This window comes from Callorhinus ursinus, unplaced genomic scaffold (genome assembly GCF_003265705.2).
Source record: "Callorhinus ursinus isolate GAN/ISIS: 27379988/994484 unplaced genomic scaffold, GSC_fseal_2.0 scaffold45, whole genome shotgun sequence".
NCBI classification, from domain to species: domain Eukaryota; kingdom Metazoa; phylum Chordata; class Mammalia; order Carnivora; family Otariidae; genus Callorhinus; species Callorhinus ursinus.
The window spans coordinates 3,044,195-3,059,718 of record NW_027397107.1 but is presented as its reverse complement, the minus strand read 5'-3'; the positions used below and the strand labels follow the sequence as shown (position 1 = coordinate 3,059,718).

Here is a 15,524-nt window from a genome sequence, read left to right as displayed (position 1 = left end):
GACCGACGCAGCGCCGGCTTCCGGCGCGTCAGAGACGCGCGCGGGTCAGAGGTCGTGCGCCCGCCAGCCCCGCCCCCCGGCGCGCGCGCGTCCGGGACCGCAGGGAAGTGGGCGCCTGCGACGCGTGCGGTGTGGCCCGGCAAGTGGCTGACCGGGGCCGAGTGGGACTGAGCTGGACGGGCGGAGCGGCCCCAGCCGGTGAGTGCGGGTCCACGCTGGCGGCTGGCGTCCTCCTCGGAGGGCTCCGGGCGGCAGCGGGGACTCGGGTCGCCGGCGGGCCGGAGGTGCCGGGGCGAGCTCGAGCTGGGAGCGGCCGCCGCCCGGAGCCGTCGGGTCCACCCGGGGGCCGGGGACCGCCGCCTGTGTCCTGGAGACAGCGAATGCGGGGCCCCAGGGAGGGGAAGGGACTGTGCAGTGGGTGCTTTCCTTCCTTTCCAAAGCCCCGTAGCGCACCTGCTTGGTTAGGGAGCATGTGAGCCGGAACTTTATTCTGGCGCGGTGGGCGGTGGTGGAGCCGGGAGTTTGGTCTTGAGTGAGCGCGAGCGACAGTGCCAGCGTCAGGGCAGTGGGGAAAGATCGAGGAGCGGAAGGGGGAGGTGTCAGCGTCTTCCCTCCGTCCTGCGGACGACCCTTCTTACACGGGAGACAATTGCCCGGTTAAGGCCTGTCTGGTGGCAGTTACCGGTGTTCCCGCCCCGGCGAGCTGCGGGATGCCTCGCGGCCGTCGGGTCCCGGAGGGTGAGCGAGCTGCATGTTACAGGCGTGCTGTGGTATCTGCTCCACTGCTCAGACGGGACTTGGGCCCGGATGGGTGTGTCCCCTTCAACAGACATTCCCTGGGTTCTTAGCTTAAGGGACCTGACACGTCCTGTCAGCTCCCCACGTTACGGGGGGGGAAAAAATGTTAGGCCCTGATCTTTAGCGCGTGTGCCATGTGTGACACGTACCTAATTTTTAGTCACAGGAAATAAGGGATCATGGTGCTCAATAGTTTGGATAAGATGATTCACCTGCAGAAAAACACTGCTAACATCAGGAACATCTGCGTTTTGGCTCACGTTGACCATGGTAAGAAGCCTTTCTAAATGGGTTATTTTCAGTAGTTAAGGGGGTGTGTCTCCACATGTGTCAGCAAAGCCAAGCTGTGGAAGTTGAGACATGCTTGCTAAGAAGCAAGTATGTCTTTAGAAATTTAATGTTAGAGACGCTCGCCATAAAGCATTTGAAATGACCACAGCTCCCTAGTGATTAGCATTCTTCTATATAGTGTATATCATTGTTTTTAACTTTGTTATTTTTTAAGATTTTATTGATTGATTTGAGAGACAGAGAGCTCGAGCGAGCGAGTGCAGAGCAAGGGTAGGGGCAGAGGGAGAGAGGGAATCTCAGGTAGACTCCCCGCTGAGCGTGGATCAGGGTGATAATGAGAAGCCCTTGGCTAGTACACGCTTTATTGTGAAGATGATCATTAATATTTATTATGAGGTAGTAGGGAGCCACTGGGAGAACAAAACAAAGCAGGGCTGTTGTAATCAGCACGTTAGAAAGATTAGTCTGGTGGACGTGTTCATGTGCATTGAAAGGCAGATAAGAGGTTAGTGAGGTGGCTATTGCCACGGAGGTAGTAGCTGAGGGCAGTGGTGTGGGAACTGGGAGAAGGAGAAGTGGTAGATCACTGTGTCGGTGAAGCCAGCTGAGAGGGAGTGGTATGTACAGATCCATCACTGACCCTCTGCCCCCCTTGAGTTTTTATAATGACTGCTCACATTTTGAGGACATGAGGTTTGGCAAAAGTATTCTTTTGCTTTGTGAATTAAATCACATGGTGTCTGGTCCTAGGAATGCAGCCAGAGTGCAGAAAGATAGCGCTTTCTGGGCACTTAACACTCCAGGGGGTACATGCTTGCCGTAGTGATAATGAGTTCTACTCCACTGGATCGTAGGGAAGTGTCGCCCTAGGATTGTGCGGACACACAAGATGTCCATGCCAAGTGGACAGCACATTATTACAGCTCTTCAGTGCTCCCATGATTGCCTTCTGGTTTGTACTATTACAGATTCCATGGGTTTGCTGAAGTTCCCAGAGTGTTCTAGACTTACTTGTCTTAAAGAAAAGACCCTCCTTTTGCTACTTCAGCCCAGCTGCAGTAACTATAAAAGCAGCACTCTTTAAACAAATTTATCTGCCACTCCAAATTGTGTAGACTCCATAAAACCTTGTGTGAAACTCTGAGTGTGTACTTGAGTCTACAAAGACTTTTTTATTACATAGTAGCTCCCTAGCTTTATGTTTGGATTCTAGGTAACTTTGGGAGTAGCTACAGTGTAGCTGATGCCCTCACAGTAGGAGCTAAGGGTAAATCTCCTGAATTTCTTTGCTAAGTTTTTCTTAAGACAGTTTAACTGGCAAATACCAGCCAGGGCTGTACTTGAGGAAATACGGCAGAAGGTTATGTTCTGTTTTTCGGTGGTGTTTTACCCAGTATGCCATTCAGAGACAAAAATGAGTGCTTTGCTCTCCTTTTGTCATTCTAAGCTATCAAGAGTGTAAGTTAATAGCATGGTCACTATTTCAGATATCAGATGATTAATAATTATGATGAACTAAGTCAAATTCTTGTAGAACAGATTTTACTAACTATGTATCGTTTATCAGATGTTCTGTCTTTTCATTGGCATGTTGGTTTATTCATTACCTAGGAGTCTGCATTTGACTGTATACATGATGCCTCTGTTTAAAAAAAAAAAACAAAAAACAACTATCCTGGGGGGGAAAAAGTCACTTGACAACTTTTCAGGTGAGGGTGATGAGATCCCTCGGGGTGGAAATAGAAATTACAGCACTTTGAGCAGTAGAGTCTGTGTCCTTCCAGATGGTATTCTGTTCAGAAGTCTAAATGCTCATTAGGTCTTGCTTCACTCTGTATAGGTAAATAGGAAATCTTTGCAAAACCAGTTCTCATAGTCAGAAGTTAACTCTGTAGGTGCGGTATATCTCCCTTCCTGTTTAGAAAAAAAATAGATTTGAATTAAAATTGTTATTTTAACAGGAAAAACTACTCTGACTGACTGTCTTCTGTCTAGCAATGGGGTCATCTCCAGCCGCCTGGCGGGTAAGGTAAGTTCTATTTGATGAATACTTGTTGCCTTTCGGTAAGTATTAGCTGTCTACAATGTCATCTGTTCTTAGTGATCCTAAAAGAGTGTAAAGTGCAGTTTATGTGTCTAAGAAGCTGCTTATCTAGTTAGCAAAAAAAAAATAGATGTTGAGAAAAAGTTATTTTTACATTGCTTTATATGAATATGTTACAAATGCAAAAATGAGTTTTTGCGACAAGTCCAGTGATAGCCTGGCACAATTGTGGAACATTCCACAGAGGACGAGATTCTTCATGGGGATGAGTTATGTGGTTTGAAGAGAAGGTGGAGAAACTGTCAGGTGGGGGCATAAGATGAATAATGGGGATCAAGGTTAAGTTGTGTGTTATGCTTGATTTGAGTGGAACATTTGCCTAGAGACTACTGGGAGAGGAAAATGCGCTGGTGGAGAGAGGGTACTGGATCATAGACCAACCTGAAGGCTAACTTGAGTACCAAAGGAGGACTTCCAAAGTCTTGAGTGTCATGATGGAAAACAGTGTTTTAGGAAATGCAGTTAAAGAGATGTTTGTTTCCAGCTCTGAGTGAAAGGATGTGGAATAAGTTACTGGCAGTAGAGAAATGGAGATGTCCCTTCCCTTAATGAATTTAGGACACAATCAGCAGAATTTGTCAGGTGACTGGGAACGGAGAGGAGAGGAGGTAGAGAAGCAGAAATGAATAGGAAAGTAGCTATAGGAGACTGGTTTCAGACTCGCACATTGGAGGCAGGTGGCGTGAGGACTGGCCTGAGGTGCCACGCAGAGGGACCGAGGAAACCAGACTGAGTGAAATAAGGAACCGCTTGTGTTTTCTCTACCTGAGTTTGAAAAGTGCAATAGCCCTAAAGTAAGTAGATGGAAATAATGAAGCACACGTTAGCGAAGTAGAAAACAAATATTTTATAAAAAAGATCAATGAAGCTGAAGTCAGTTCTTAGAAAAGATTGTTATAACCAATACCTATGATACGGTAAAGGTGGACACAGGTCATTACACATGTAAAGAGTGAGCCCTAACGTGAACTAGGGACTTCAGTTCATAAAGATGCATTGATAGGGGTTCATTAAGTGTAAAGTGTACTGCACTCGCACTAACACAAGGTGTGAATAACAGGGAAACTGCTTGTGAGTGTGTTGGGGGTGGTGTTTGAGAGCCTCTGTACTCTCCGATCAGTTGTTCTTTGAACTTAAAATTTCTCTAGAAAGATAATTCTGTTAAAAAATATCAGCAATACAGACAATTTCTGGTCATCTTTTAACATGAGTGATAAATATCTAGCAAAATTGATCAAGAAGAAAGGCAAGGAGGAGAAGTGCAGCCTGCTAGGGGAGAAAGTGCTGCAGGGATGGGAAAGGTGGGGGTGGGACAAGATGGGCAGCAGCCCAGCAACAGGCTTAGAGATGGAGAGCTGGGACCCACCACGGTGGGGTCAGGAAGAGAGAGAAAATAGTCATTCCAGAAATGGAATTTGTTGGCAAAAATCTTTCCACAAGGTCCAGATGGTTTAACTCTCTTATTCTAGCACACATTCAGGGAACAAATGTTCTCAGTTCTGCTCATCCATTCCAGAACACAGCGGGGAGGAAGCAGGGAGTACTCTCCAGCCCCCCACCTTGATTCCCGAAGTGGGCGAGAGTAATAATGCAGGACGGGACAATGCCATAACAGCCGTGTGATGGGAGATGCAAAAGTTATAGCCATTATTAAGAAGCAGAATCTGGAATTGTATAAAGAGCTAGTTTTTCATAGCTAAATAGAGTTTATCACAAAGAATTTAAGATTGGTTTAATATGTCATTTCATCATGTTAACAGATTAAAGGTAGGAATGTCATGATCATTTCAGTAGATGCAGAAAACAGAATTCAGCCTCCTTTTTGATGATACCTCTTAGCGAAGTAGGCATAGAAGGGAATTTCTGCACTGTGATATGGAGTATTTACAAAAAATCCTGCACCCGTAATGATGCAGTGTTGACATTTTTGCATTTATATTCAGGAATAAGGCAAGGGCACCTCCTTCCCCCTTCTGCTCATTGTGTTCCCGCTTCTGCTGTCACTGCCCTGGAGGTTCTGCGGCAACCACAAAGCGAAAAAGAAAAATAGGAGTTTTAGAAAGGGTGGTATGACTTTGTAGAAAACGCAGAAGAGTATACAGATAAATTGCTAGGATATTAATAAGAATTTAGCAGCCTTCAGGATACAAAAGTCATTGAAAAGAGTATACATGAGCAATAAGCAGAACATATAATATAGCACTTATATAGCACAAAACATGTCCCTTTGAGATATTGGGGAAAACGTAAGTACATGCTCACAGATTGCTGGACTCAGTATTTTTAAAATGACAGTTTTCTTTCATGTTGACCCGTAAGCAGTTCTTGTAAAAAATTTCAAGTTTTTTAAAATTTGAATTTGATATGCTGATTCTAAAATCATGCAGAACAAAGGGCCAGTAATGACTTGTCTGTAAAGACATGTCTGAAGAAGAGTAGGGTGTGCAATGTGTCTTACCGGATGGCAGGACTTACTATGAATCTACGATAGCTTGTGGTTTGCAGTTGGCTGAGGGATAAAATCGACATGGCCCAGAATAGCAGGCCTAGAAACAGGGATCCTGATTTATCACAGAGCTGGCATTTCTGATCTGTAGGGAAAAGATGAGCCTCTCTATGCGTTGTCCTTGGACAGTTGGTTATCTATATGGAAAATAAATAAAGTTGGACCTCTACCTAACACTGCACACAAAAACCAGTAGCACGTAATTAAAATACTTATATGTGAGAGGCAAAATTATAAAATTTGTAGAAAATAATACAGGACAATACTTTTATGACCTTAAGAGAAGATTTCTTATATAAGACAAAGAAGTACATACCATTATGTAAGTTTGATCAACTCAACTACATTAAAACTAAGAACATCTATTTTTCAGGAGACACCATAAAGAAAGTGAAAAGACAAGCCTGGTAACTGGGGGAAATAATGACACATAATTGACTAAGGGCTAATATTCAGCGATTATAAATAACTCTTATCCAAAACAGAATAAATCTATAACACAACCATTAAAAAGATGGACAAACAGGGCTCCTGGGTGGCTCAGTTGGTTAAGCGACTGCCTTCGGCTCAGGTCATGATCCCGGAGTCCCGGGATCGAGTCCCACATCGGGCTCCCTGCTCAGTAAGGGAGCCTGCTTCTCCCTCTGACCCTCCCCCCTCTCATGTACTCTCTCTCTCTCTCATTCTCTCTCTCTCAAATAAATAAATAAATCTTTAAAAAAAAAAAAAGATGGACAAACATCTTGAACAGGAAACTCAGGGTAAACTCATAGAAGGTTACTCAACCCCACTGATAATTGGAGCGATGTAAGTTAGAAAAATATTATCATCCATCTGATTTGAAAAATAGCCTGACCATTTCAGGTGTTGCTGAGGTCTGGCAGGAGAGGCTCTAATTCACTCTTTAAAGTGTGGGACAGTTCAGTCTCTTCGGAAAACAATGTGGAAATAGCTAGTAACATTGAAGATGTGTGCATTTAATATCTCAGAAATTCCACTTCTAGGTAGTCTACCAAGAGACAGACATTCATCTGTTAATGACAGCTCAGTGATAGTTTAAAAAACTAGAATCCATCCACCTTTCCCATCACAAACAGCATGGATGAATAAGGTGTGGTGGCTTTGTGTAGTGGAATCCTACAGTAATGGAAATGAGTGAATGATGACTATGTCTGCCCATCAATATCCTATTGGACAAATCTCAGGAATATGATATTGATCAGAGACAAAGTGACGGTACCATATATGTATGTGTGTGTGTGTGTGTGTGTGTGTGTATGTATGTATGTAGAGTATGATTTCATTCATATAGAGCCTAAAACCTGCAACTCTAAATGACATATTGCTTGGTGGTACACTCATTTTTAAAACTTATAACGAAAGCAAGTGAATGAACAAGGTAAAATTTAGGGTAGTAGTTACCTCTGAGCCAGGGGCACAGGGGGACGTCAAAAGTAACATAAATCTTTTTCTTTCTTAAATAGGATGGCACCCACACAGGTGTTCACTGTATTATTCTTTTTGCTGTATATATGTTTTGTATCAACTCAGTGCTTAAAAACACATGTAGAAGAATGACCAGGGACGAAGACTTTGGAGGAAGGCCTCAGAGGTCAGAGAGGTGAAGGGGAACCAGCAGTACCATCTCAGGAGAGCTAGGAAGGGAGCTAGGAGATTGCAGACTCCTAGAAGAATCTCACATGTGCGTGTGTCCACACCCGCACGCAAGGGTCAGAAGCTATGTCTGTCTGATGCCACACTGAAATCAGGAAGATGGAAGGTTAGGATGATTGTGTTTGGCCAGAGGTCACTGTAGCTTTTAGGAGTTTGGTTTTGCCAGAGCTGCGGGAATGGAAGGCTGTCGGCAGATTAAGTTGATGTGGGATGAGTGAATGTGGCAGTCCCAGGTCAGTAAGTTATTCCCGCAACATTTGAATGAAAGAAGTGAGTCAATGTAAAGGTGAAGAATTTTTCAAAGGAGACACAGTGGAGAGAAGTAAGGCAGGGCAAGCGACGGCGGTCCTGGAGAGGAAGGAAGGAAGTTAGTGAGGCGTGCAGGGCCGAGGGGGTGCAGGGGAATGGTGGCTCAGTCGGTGCCGATGCGCTGCGGAGCCCAGAGAACGAGGTGTGGGCCATTGTTTGTGATATTAACACTGATAAAAGCCATCAGCTAACTGGTCACATTAGAAATACCTTCCACCATACCGTTCTTTTTTTTAAAAAAACGTGTTTAAAATCTGATGATTTGGGGAAAGGAGTGAAGGCTCCTCATGCTTCTAGACACCTTCTGTTTCAATCTTTGCTGGGACTTTGTCGAATAGCCTAGGAGTAGGGAAAGACAGGCTCTGTTCTGGATGTGCAGAAGGGATTCCTCCGCATGCTACTTCCTGTGACTTGTTCACGGCGTACCCAGTCATTCACGGCCCACATGTGAATGAGCAGCACTCTGGGGAGGGTGTGTGGTATTGGAATACATTCAGAAAGTTCTCCAATCCTTCCCCACTTGTAACAAATACAGAGGGCTTTTAGTTTAAAAATTGTGTGTTTAAAGCAAAAGTCCAACTCGGTCCATTTTAATGTTGACTTTTTAATTCATTGGGAAGTAAGGATGCTTTTGTTGCATTTTTACAGTTAAGGTACATGGACAGCAGAGAAGATGAACAGGTTCGAGGGATCACTATGAAATCCAGTGCCATTTCACTACATTATGCGAAAGGTAAATCTGTGTTTTAAAGAAAAAATAGTTTTGTATCTTCGGTGTCCTTCTTTCTCTTTCTGAATTAATTGTATGCCTCAGTTTCTTTGCTTTACATTCCACACATTTCATTCTGGCCTCCAGATGATCTGTTGTCAGAGACAGGCTGTCCAGACTTGGATGCAGATGGGGACCTCTGACTGGCTTGAGGGCAGAAGAACGGGCAGTTCACACCTGCCCCCCATCCACCCAGGCGATTGTATGGATTTCTTCACAAGGACGGTCAAGAGTCTCAGGACTTTGCTGGCTCAGCCTTAGTGTTCCATCTCCTGGCTGGATCCTTAATCTGTCCTATGGCCTCAGTGTTGGATTTAGAATCTTTCTTAATTGGGTTGCCATAATCATTACAGCTTGCTTTCCCCAAGTCAGGATGTCATTCCACGGTAATACTTACAGGAATTTACGTGACAGAAATAGTCTTACAAGTATGTGAGATAAATATTCAGTGATGTTCACCAGAAAGTTTGTATTAGTTAAAAAAATGCCAACAACCTTTATGTCTGTCTTTGGAAAATGGTCAAGTACACTGATACTTCCTTCCCGTGATAAGCATACGGCTCTTCAAACACCTGTTGGATCTATATGTGATAATATAGGAAAAATATGTTGAGACAAAAAGCAGGTCGCAGAGTAAATGCTTGTACGGTAAGAGTGTGTTTTGGTAATAAAATACTATGTGTGTAGACAGAGATGTCTGGAAGGATGCACACTAAAACCTTAACATCCGTTATCTCCAGGGGCTGAGTTATATGAAACTTACGCTTTCTAAAATATTTATTTTTGTACTCTTTGGAAACTTTACACAAAATGTGCCTTTTTATAATTAGAAGAAAATAATAAAGATGTGTTTCATTTCCCTACGCGACTGATCTGTGGCTCATCTTTCCCAGTGCCCTGTGTCCGGCCCTGGCACCAGGGGGCCTTCTGCCTGAGGCGCAGCTCTAGTCCCTTTAACGTCAGTCTGCAAAATATTTTTGTACTAAACCAGTTTTGAAGCTCTTAGGTATTCTCAATGAATTCCTAATGTTTAATATTTAAAGTAATGCCTTATCTTTTTAAAACTACCTCTCATTTTAAAGGGTATGTCCTCGTTGTGTGGCATGGGTCAGTTTATTTACTATCTCCCCTTATTTTTTATAGACTTCAAGGGATTTGTACCTTCCTCTCCACACTCTTTAGTCTGTTTTTATTTGACGATTCCTCTAGATGTCTGTTTTAGTTGTTGCCTCTGGATTTGGTCTCCAGTTCTGCCAACCCCTTTTTAAACATTTTATTAAGGTTTACTTTATATCACATACCACCCATTCCAATTCACTTGTCTCCCTGGCGTGGTGTTGTACTAGAATGGCCTTAGGACCCTGGGGATTGAATGGTCTAACCTCTGCTTTGTTGACCCCTGACCTTGGGCATCTCGCTCTCAGGTTGTTTTAGATATGCTTTCTTGACTGCACAGAACCAAGGCTTTAGCTGGCTTGTGCTGAGGTGGGATGGCTTATTGAAAGATTATGAGTATCACGATATTGGAGACAGTATTCATGAAAACCAAAAAAACAGGAACATCGAGTGACATCTCATAGAAATTGAAGCCGGGTGTTGATTCTGGATCCAAGGTGGCCCTAGAGACCATTAGTACAAGTTAACGGGTCTTCTCTCTGGAACTCCACTCTTATCATCCCTGGGTCTCATCCTCTGTCTTTGTCTCTGTTACCCTGTAAGCCTTGTCTCTCTTTCGTAGCTTTTGCCTACTCTTAGTGTCCCCATCTTCACAAACTCACTTTGCCCTGACCTCTCATCTCAACTTCTCTGTTTTTTCATCCTATTTCCATTGCTTACTGCTGCTTTGTCTTGTGTTTCTGATCACACATTCTCAGGAGCAAGATGTGTCCTAGCTTATCTTTTTATGCTGGGCCCTGGCAGAGGTTGCACCTATGGATTGGCCACCCTTGGGTTGGACGGTCGCCTCCTAGCGTGTTGAGTGGTGATTGGAGTGGAGTCTTAGAGGATCAAATGTGTCTCTCTGTGAGCATGACTGCCTAGAGGGGGCTTGGGCGTAGGCAGTTGCTACACCTGACGATTGGTGCAGAGTCTTCTTTTCCCTACGTACAAAACGGGGATAGAAGTCGGAGGTGTTGAGTGAGGCACACGCTGTCCGAGCGCCTCCAAGACAAGGCAGCGTTCTCGTCTGTATCTCAGTACGGATTCTCTGCGAGAGGGTATTCCTGCTGTGAAGGTGGGGCAGTCGGAAGGGGGCCTCCTCCCGGAGGAGGGAGACCTGTTGGTTGAAGAAACTCCACAGGTGATTTTTATTTCCCTGCGTCTTCCCCTCCTTCCTGCCCCCTTCCAAATAACCTCTGTGGTAAGAATCTTTGCACTCAGTGTTAATTCAGTCCGCTCTGGTTCTGACTCTTGATTTAACTGGCTTCCAAAAATTTTTTTCAAATCCTTATTTGGATTAAAAGAGAGGGCATTTTCCTAGTTTAAAGTAAACATGCTTACAAAACCCAGGTATGTTATTGAAATGGTGTGGAAAACCCAGTTATATTGTAGAAGGTGATACTTCACGTTTTCCAGGGACCCGGTTCTTCCTTGAGAAAATGGAGCCTCTCATCTTTACAATTGTGACCAAAATTCGCTACAAATGTTGGGACCATGTTGTTAAACCTTGTTATTTCCCTATTTCTTACCTCTCTTTGTCCTTCCCGCAGGGATACCATCCATTTATCTAGTCATTTCAAGAGTTAGGAAATACTATACATTGTACGTTCTATAAAAAAATCCTAAGGGTATGTAATTCCTTTGAATCCTTTAGCCCAGAATTCAGATAAAGATGAGAGAAATGTCTTTAAATGGGTCAAATAATTTGAAATTCATGGAGTATTCTTCGAATAGTCTCAGGGCATATTGCTGCCATTTCTACTGTGTAGCCATTCTTTATACCTGTGAATAAATATTACTATTGCAGAACTTCTGAAATGTTCATTCTAATTCATCTTTTTAAAAATTCTAAATTCATTTACAAATTTGTATGTATTATAGAAAATTCAACATATTATAGAATATGCAGTAAAACACAAGAATGAAATAAAAACCACCCCTAGTTTTACCACATTGTGTTTTCAGTTTTTACATCTAATCCAGCCATAATTTTATGTGTGTGCGTGCGCATGCACACAAGCTGTGAGGTAAGTGTCTAACTTAATTTTTCCCCAGATCATTAACTACTTCTTACAGCACCAGTCACATGTGACCATTAAGTCGTATATTATTAGTTTTTGACGTGGTGTTGGTATCAATACCTCTACCTGAGCAAGGCAGGCTAGACAGTGAATTAATTGTATCCACCCCTGAAATACACCCCAAAACCCCCAGGTCGGGGCAGATGCCATTCTGCTCCAGCTGACTGATGTTATGTGGGAATCTGCTTTTTCAAGAAAAGCTGGCTTCGGGCTTTTGGTAAAATCCTCCAATTTTTAAGCTGTTGGCAACTTCTTTACAAATTTGTGAAACCCCCCCCCATGGAAGAATTGCAGCAGGCTTTAACTTAGAGGCTTCCGGTTTGTAATGTGGGGCTCACAGGCCAGCTAACAGCCTGGTTCAGTGAGACACTCAGCGTTCATCCACGAGGCAACCGAGGGGAGCTTGGAGGCCAAGGACAGGCTCTCTGCAGGCTCTCTGGTCTTAATGTGCAGAGACGGGTCAGTGGGAGACCGAGTCGTGCCACCCACATTCACACCAGGCCAGCATGGGCTGGAAAGCCTTTCTTACTGAGATGCGGTAGCTTCCTTTTCCCTCTGGAAATGTGAACAGTAACCCACGGTCCCAATTATTGTCCTATTTATGGGACTGAGGCTAGGAGTCGGGGGGGGCGGTGGTGGTTCCATCGTCTGTCCCTTCTTTGGCTAAAGGTCAGACGTCTTTCTCTTAACGCTTTTCTCTGTGAAGCATTCTGTTGATGCTGGGTGTAAGAAAATGGGTGCATGATGGTTTGGTTCTAAGCCGAGTGCCTCATATACATGATTTCATGGGTATTCCTCACAGCAACCCTGGGAGATGGATACTACTCTCCTTTTACACACATACAGAGTGGAGTTCAGGGAGTTTCAGAAACTTTCCCACAGAGAGAGGGGTTAGCATGTGGCAGTGGTCCTGGGAACCAGATGATTCCGTTTCCAGCTTGTTCACTTGGACCAGGAGTCTCCTGGAGGTCGGTCAGTCCAGACCATGGCTGATGGCTCCTGAAGCGTGCCTCTCTCCTGTCCACGAGGGATTGCTGGGGCTGCTTAGAGACATCTTGCAGCCAGCATTGCCCACATCCGGGCTGTTCTTGGTCACCACCCAAGATGGGAGCCTCCCTAGCCGTCTCTTCCCCATGTTTCTCTGTGATGTTAAGACCCTCCCTCAACCTCCTGCTATTCCCTTCCTTCCCAAAATGTACTCTGCAAAGGTTCCAAGGTAAACAAGCATCTCTCCATCCTCAACGTCTTTTTGTTGGTGTTCTCTCCTCCGCTGCTGGCCTGGCTGTTTTCCCAGGACACTGCTCTCCTTGGACTCATTCTGCCTTGCTCCATCCGTCTCTGGGTTAAGACATGGGGTTGCCATTCTCTTCATCCCCTGCTTCTAGTTCAAAGCTTCATTCTTCCAGCCCTGTTTTAAAACCCCCCTTTCTTTTGAGATTCATACGGCCTGTTCGCCTCTTTCTTGTCGTCATCAGCTCCCGAGGATGGTGCAAACCCATTAGCGACGTTAGCGCCTGACTCGTAATTTTCCTTCTTACCCAAATCTGCCAAGGTAGGTTTTACCATTCCTGACAACGAACCCTCCACCGACGTGGCCTCTCAACAGTGGCAGTGGGTAGATCTCCACTTCTTCACCCGCTCTCTGTCACGGCTCCTTTCTGGTTGTTAGCATCGTCTGGAACTGCCCATCTTTGACATCTCAGGTTGGACTACTCCCTTCCCCAGAGTCTTCGATCCTCCTACTCTCTCACCTGTGGGGTGAAGTACCCATTCTTGGACTTCATCAAGTTCTCCCGCTCCTTGAGCCCCGTCCGCATCCTGCATTCACTGCCCGCCTCTGACCGCCCGGATCGGTCATGTCACTGCCAGTCCCTCCGAGGGCCTCAGTTTCTTTGCCTTCTGTCATTTCTCCGAGCAGAACTGTAACCATGGACAGAGCTAGCGCTACACTTCTTCCTTTTCCTGGGCTGGGGTCTTGGCAGGTCCTCAGGGCTACTGACAGACGTGTGCTCGGGACTTGGCTCCTGCTGAGTTTCTTCTCTCCTGTATCTTCACTGACAACTTGACCATTAGCTTTTAAGGGTGCTCACTCCAGTCTGTCTCATTGTGAAAACAGATGCTCATTCATCCTTCCAGCTCCACGTCCCCCTGCCCCGTCTTGGTCGGGGCATGCTGCGTTCACTCTTGCAGCGGCTCTGACAGTGGCACCTGTGCCTCACGGTAGTGACACGTACAGCCCGTATGAAATTGAACGAAAGATAGCCCTCAGTCTCTGACTTTCCCTCAGGGTTGAAGTAAACAGATTCTAAGCAGGTTGCCAAGGTTTGGAAGACATAGGTTCCAAGAAATGAACATCAACCCTTTTTTTTTTTTTTTTTACACAAGGCTTCTTTATTCTGGTTCTTATTTTATCCTTACAGGCAAAAATGCCAGTAAGTAGAAAGGTCAAGACAGTGTGGTCATGTAATTGCTAGATTTCCTACCCACGCAGCAGGATTTCAAAGGTGGCGAGGTTCCTAGCGGTGTCAGAGTTCAGGGTGTGGCCCCAGTACCAAGTGGCTGGCATGGATGGGCACGCCGAGAAAAACCACAAGCCGGTGAGGTCGGCCGTAGTCAGAGGTGGCCCACGTGTGGTCTCCTTTGTTTCACGTCGGGGCGAGGGCCTGGAGAGGACTTCGGGACGGGGCCACGCAGCAAGAAAACTTCATTTGTTTGCCATTCATGGTTGGTTGTAGGCCATTGTTTCACTCCTCCCTGAACCACCTCACTCCTGACACTCCTACCGTCAGGATCAACCACCCACAGCCTCCTCCTGTAACAGCCTTCTCACGAAGACCCACTCGGTTCCCCTGCAGAGACCCGTTACCTGTGTTGGCAAATAGCAGATAAAATGTATCATTACTTCAGTTCCCCGAAATAATGAACCGTATCAGTTGATTTACTATAATCTTACATAGTACTTTAAAATAGAAAGGGATGATAGTGGTATTTCCCGTGGAAACTTCCTGTGGCAACGCCTGTGGTTACCATTTAGTTGGGGCCTAACTTTTGTCCATAAGTGTTGCATGTTCTGTAAGTCATGTGCCAGGGAACGTGTTCTCACGTGGCTTGGGTTTTGTCCGTGTTCCTGATACCATTGTCGTGAGATACAGTGTTCTCCTAACATGCCAAAACAGAAGAGGCGCTCACATGAGGTGCGGATCTTCGTCCACGAGTGGATGGACATCTCCCTTTGTTTGAAGGCACGCTGTCTCCCATCAGCTTCGTGTGTGTGCGCTAGCGAACGTCTTCCGTGTTTCGGAAATTGAACATGACCTTGTGAAGTTTTCCTCTTCACAGAGGAGACCTTGGCAGGCACTGGTGACAGATGTGCACCTTCCGTGAGGCAATTACCCGTGGCACCCTAAGCCTGGAGGACTCACGGGCATGGGAGGGACGATTTTCCCATAACTCCCCGTGAGCAGAAACTGTCTGCAAGATACCTGCCATGATTAACTTCAAGACTTCCAGCTTTTTCTTTTCCCCAGGCTCCTGGAACATGGGGAAAAAAAATAAAATGGATTGGCGCTCTGCCGATTAGAGCAGTCCCTGAAATGAAGAGGTGTGTTTTGGAATGCCTGGGAAGTATGGCTTAATGCGCTAGCAGGAGTCAGTCCATATGCGCCTTTAGGACCGTGTGGCAAATCAGAAAAGTCATTTAGCATGCCTAGAAGTGAAAATTTCCTTTAACAGGAGTCATAATATCTAACGTGATCAGCCCCACACCCATTTATTTTGGTTTTTTTTGTTTTTTTATTTGTGTGTGTGTGTGTTTGATGCTCACACACACAAACG

The 15,524-nt window shown here is 45.2% G+C and overlaps 1 protein-coding gene across 3 annotated transcripts in view; it reads left to right on the top strand.

Annotated features, from left to right (window-relative positions):
• Nucleotides 1-72: 72 nt before the first annotated feature.
• Nucleotides 73-15,524, top strand: part of EFL1 (elongation factor like GTPase 1) — a 117,659-nt gene continuing 102,207 nt past the window's right edge. For all 3 annotated transcript variants that reach the window (XM_073882180.1, XM_025893043.2, XM_025893044.2), the window contains exons 1-4: nt 73-198; nt 959-1,068; nt 3,051-3,118; nt 8,331-8,415. In XM_073882180.1, coding sequence (XP_073738281.1) covers nt 978-1,068; nt 3,051-3,118; nt 8,331-8,415 — 244 coding nt within the window. In that variant the 5' untranslated portion in view covers nt 73-198; nt 959-977. The remainder of the gene's footprint in view (nt 199-958; nt 1,069-3,050; nt 3,119-8,330; nt 8,416-15,524) is intronic.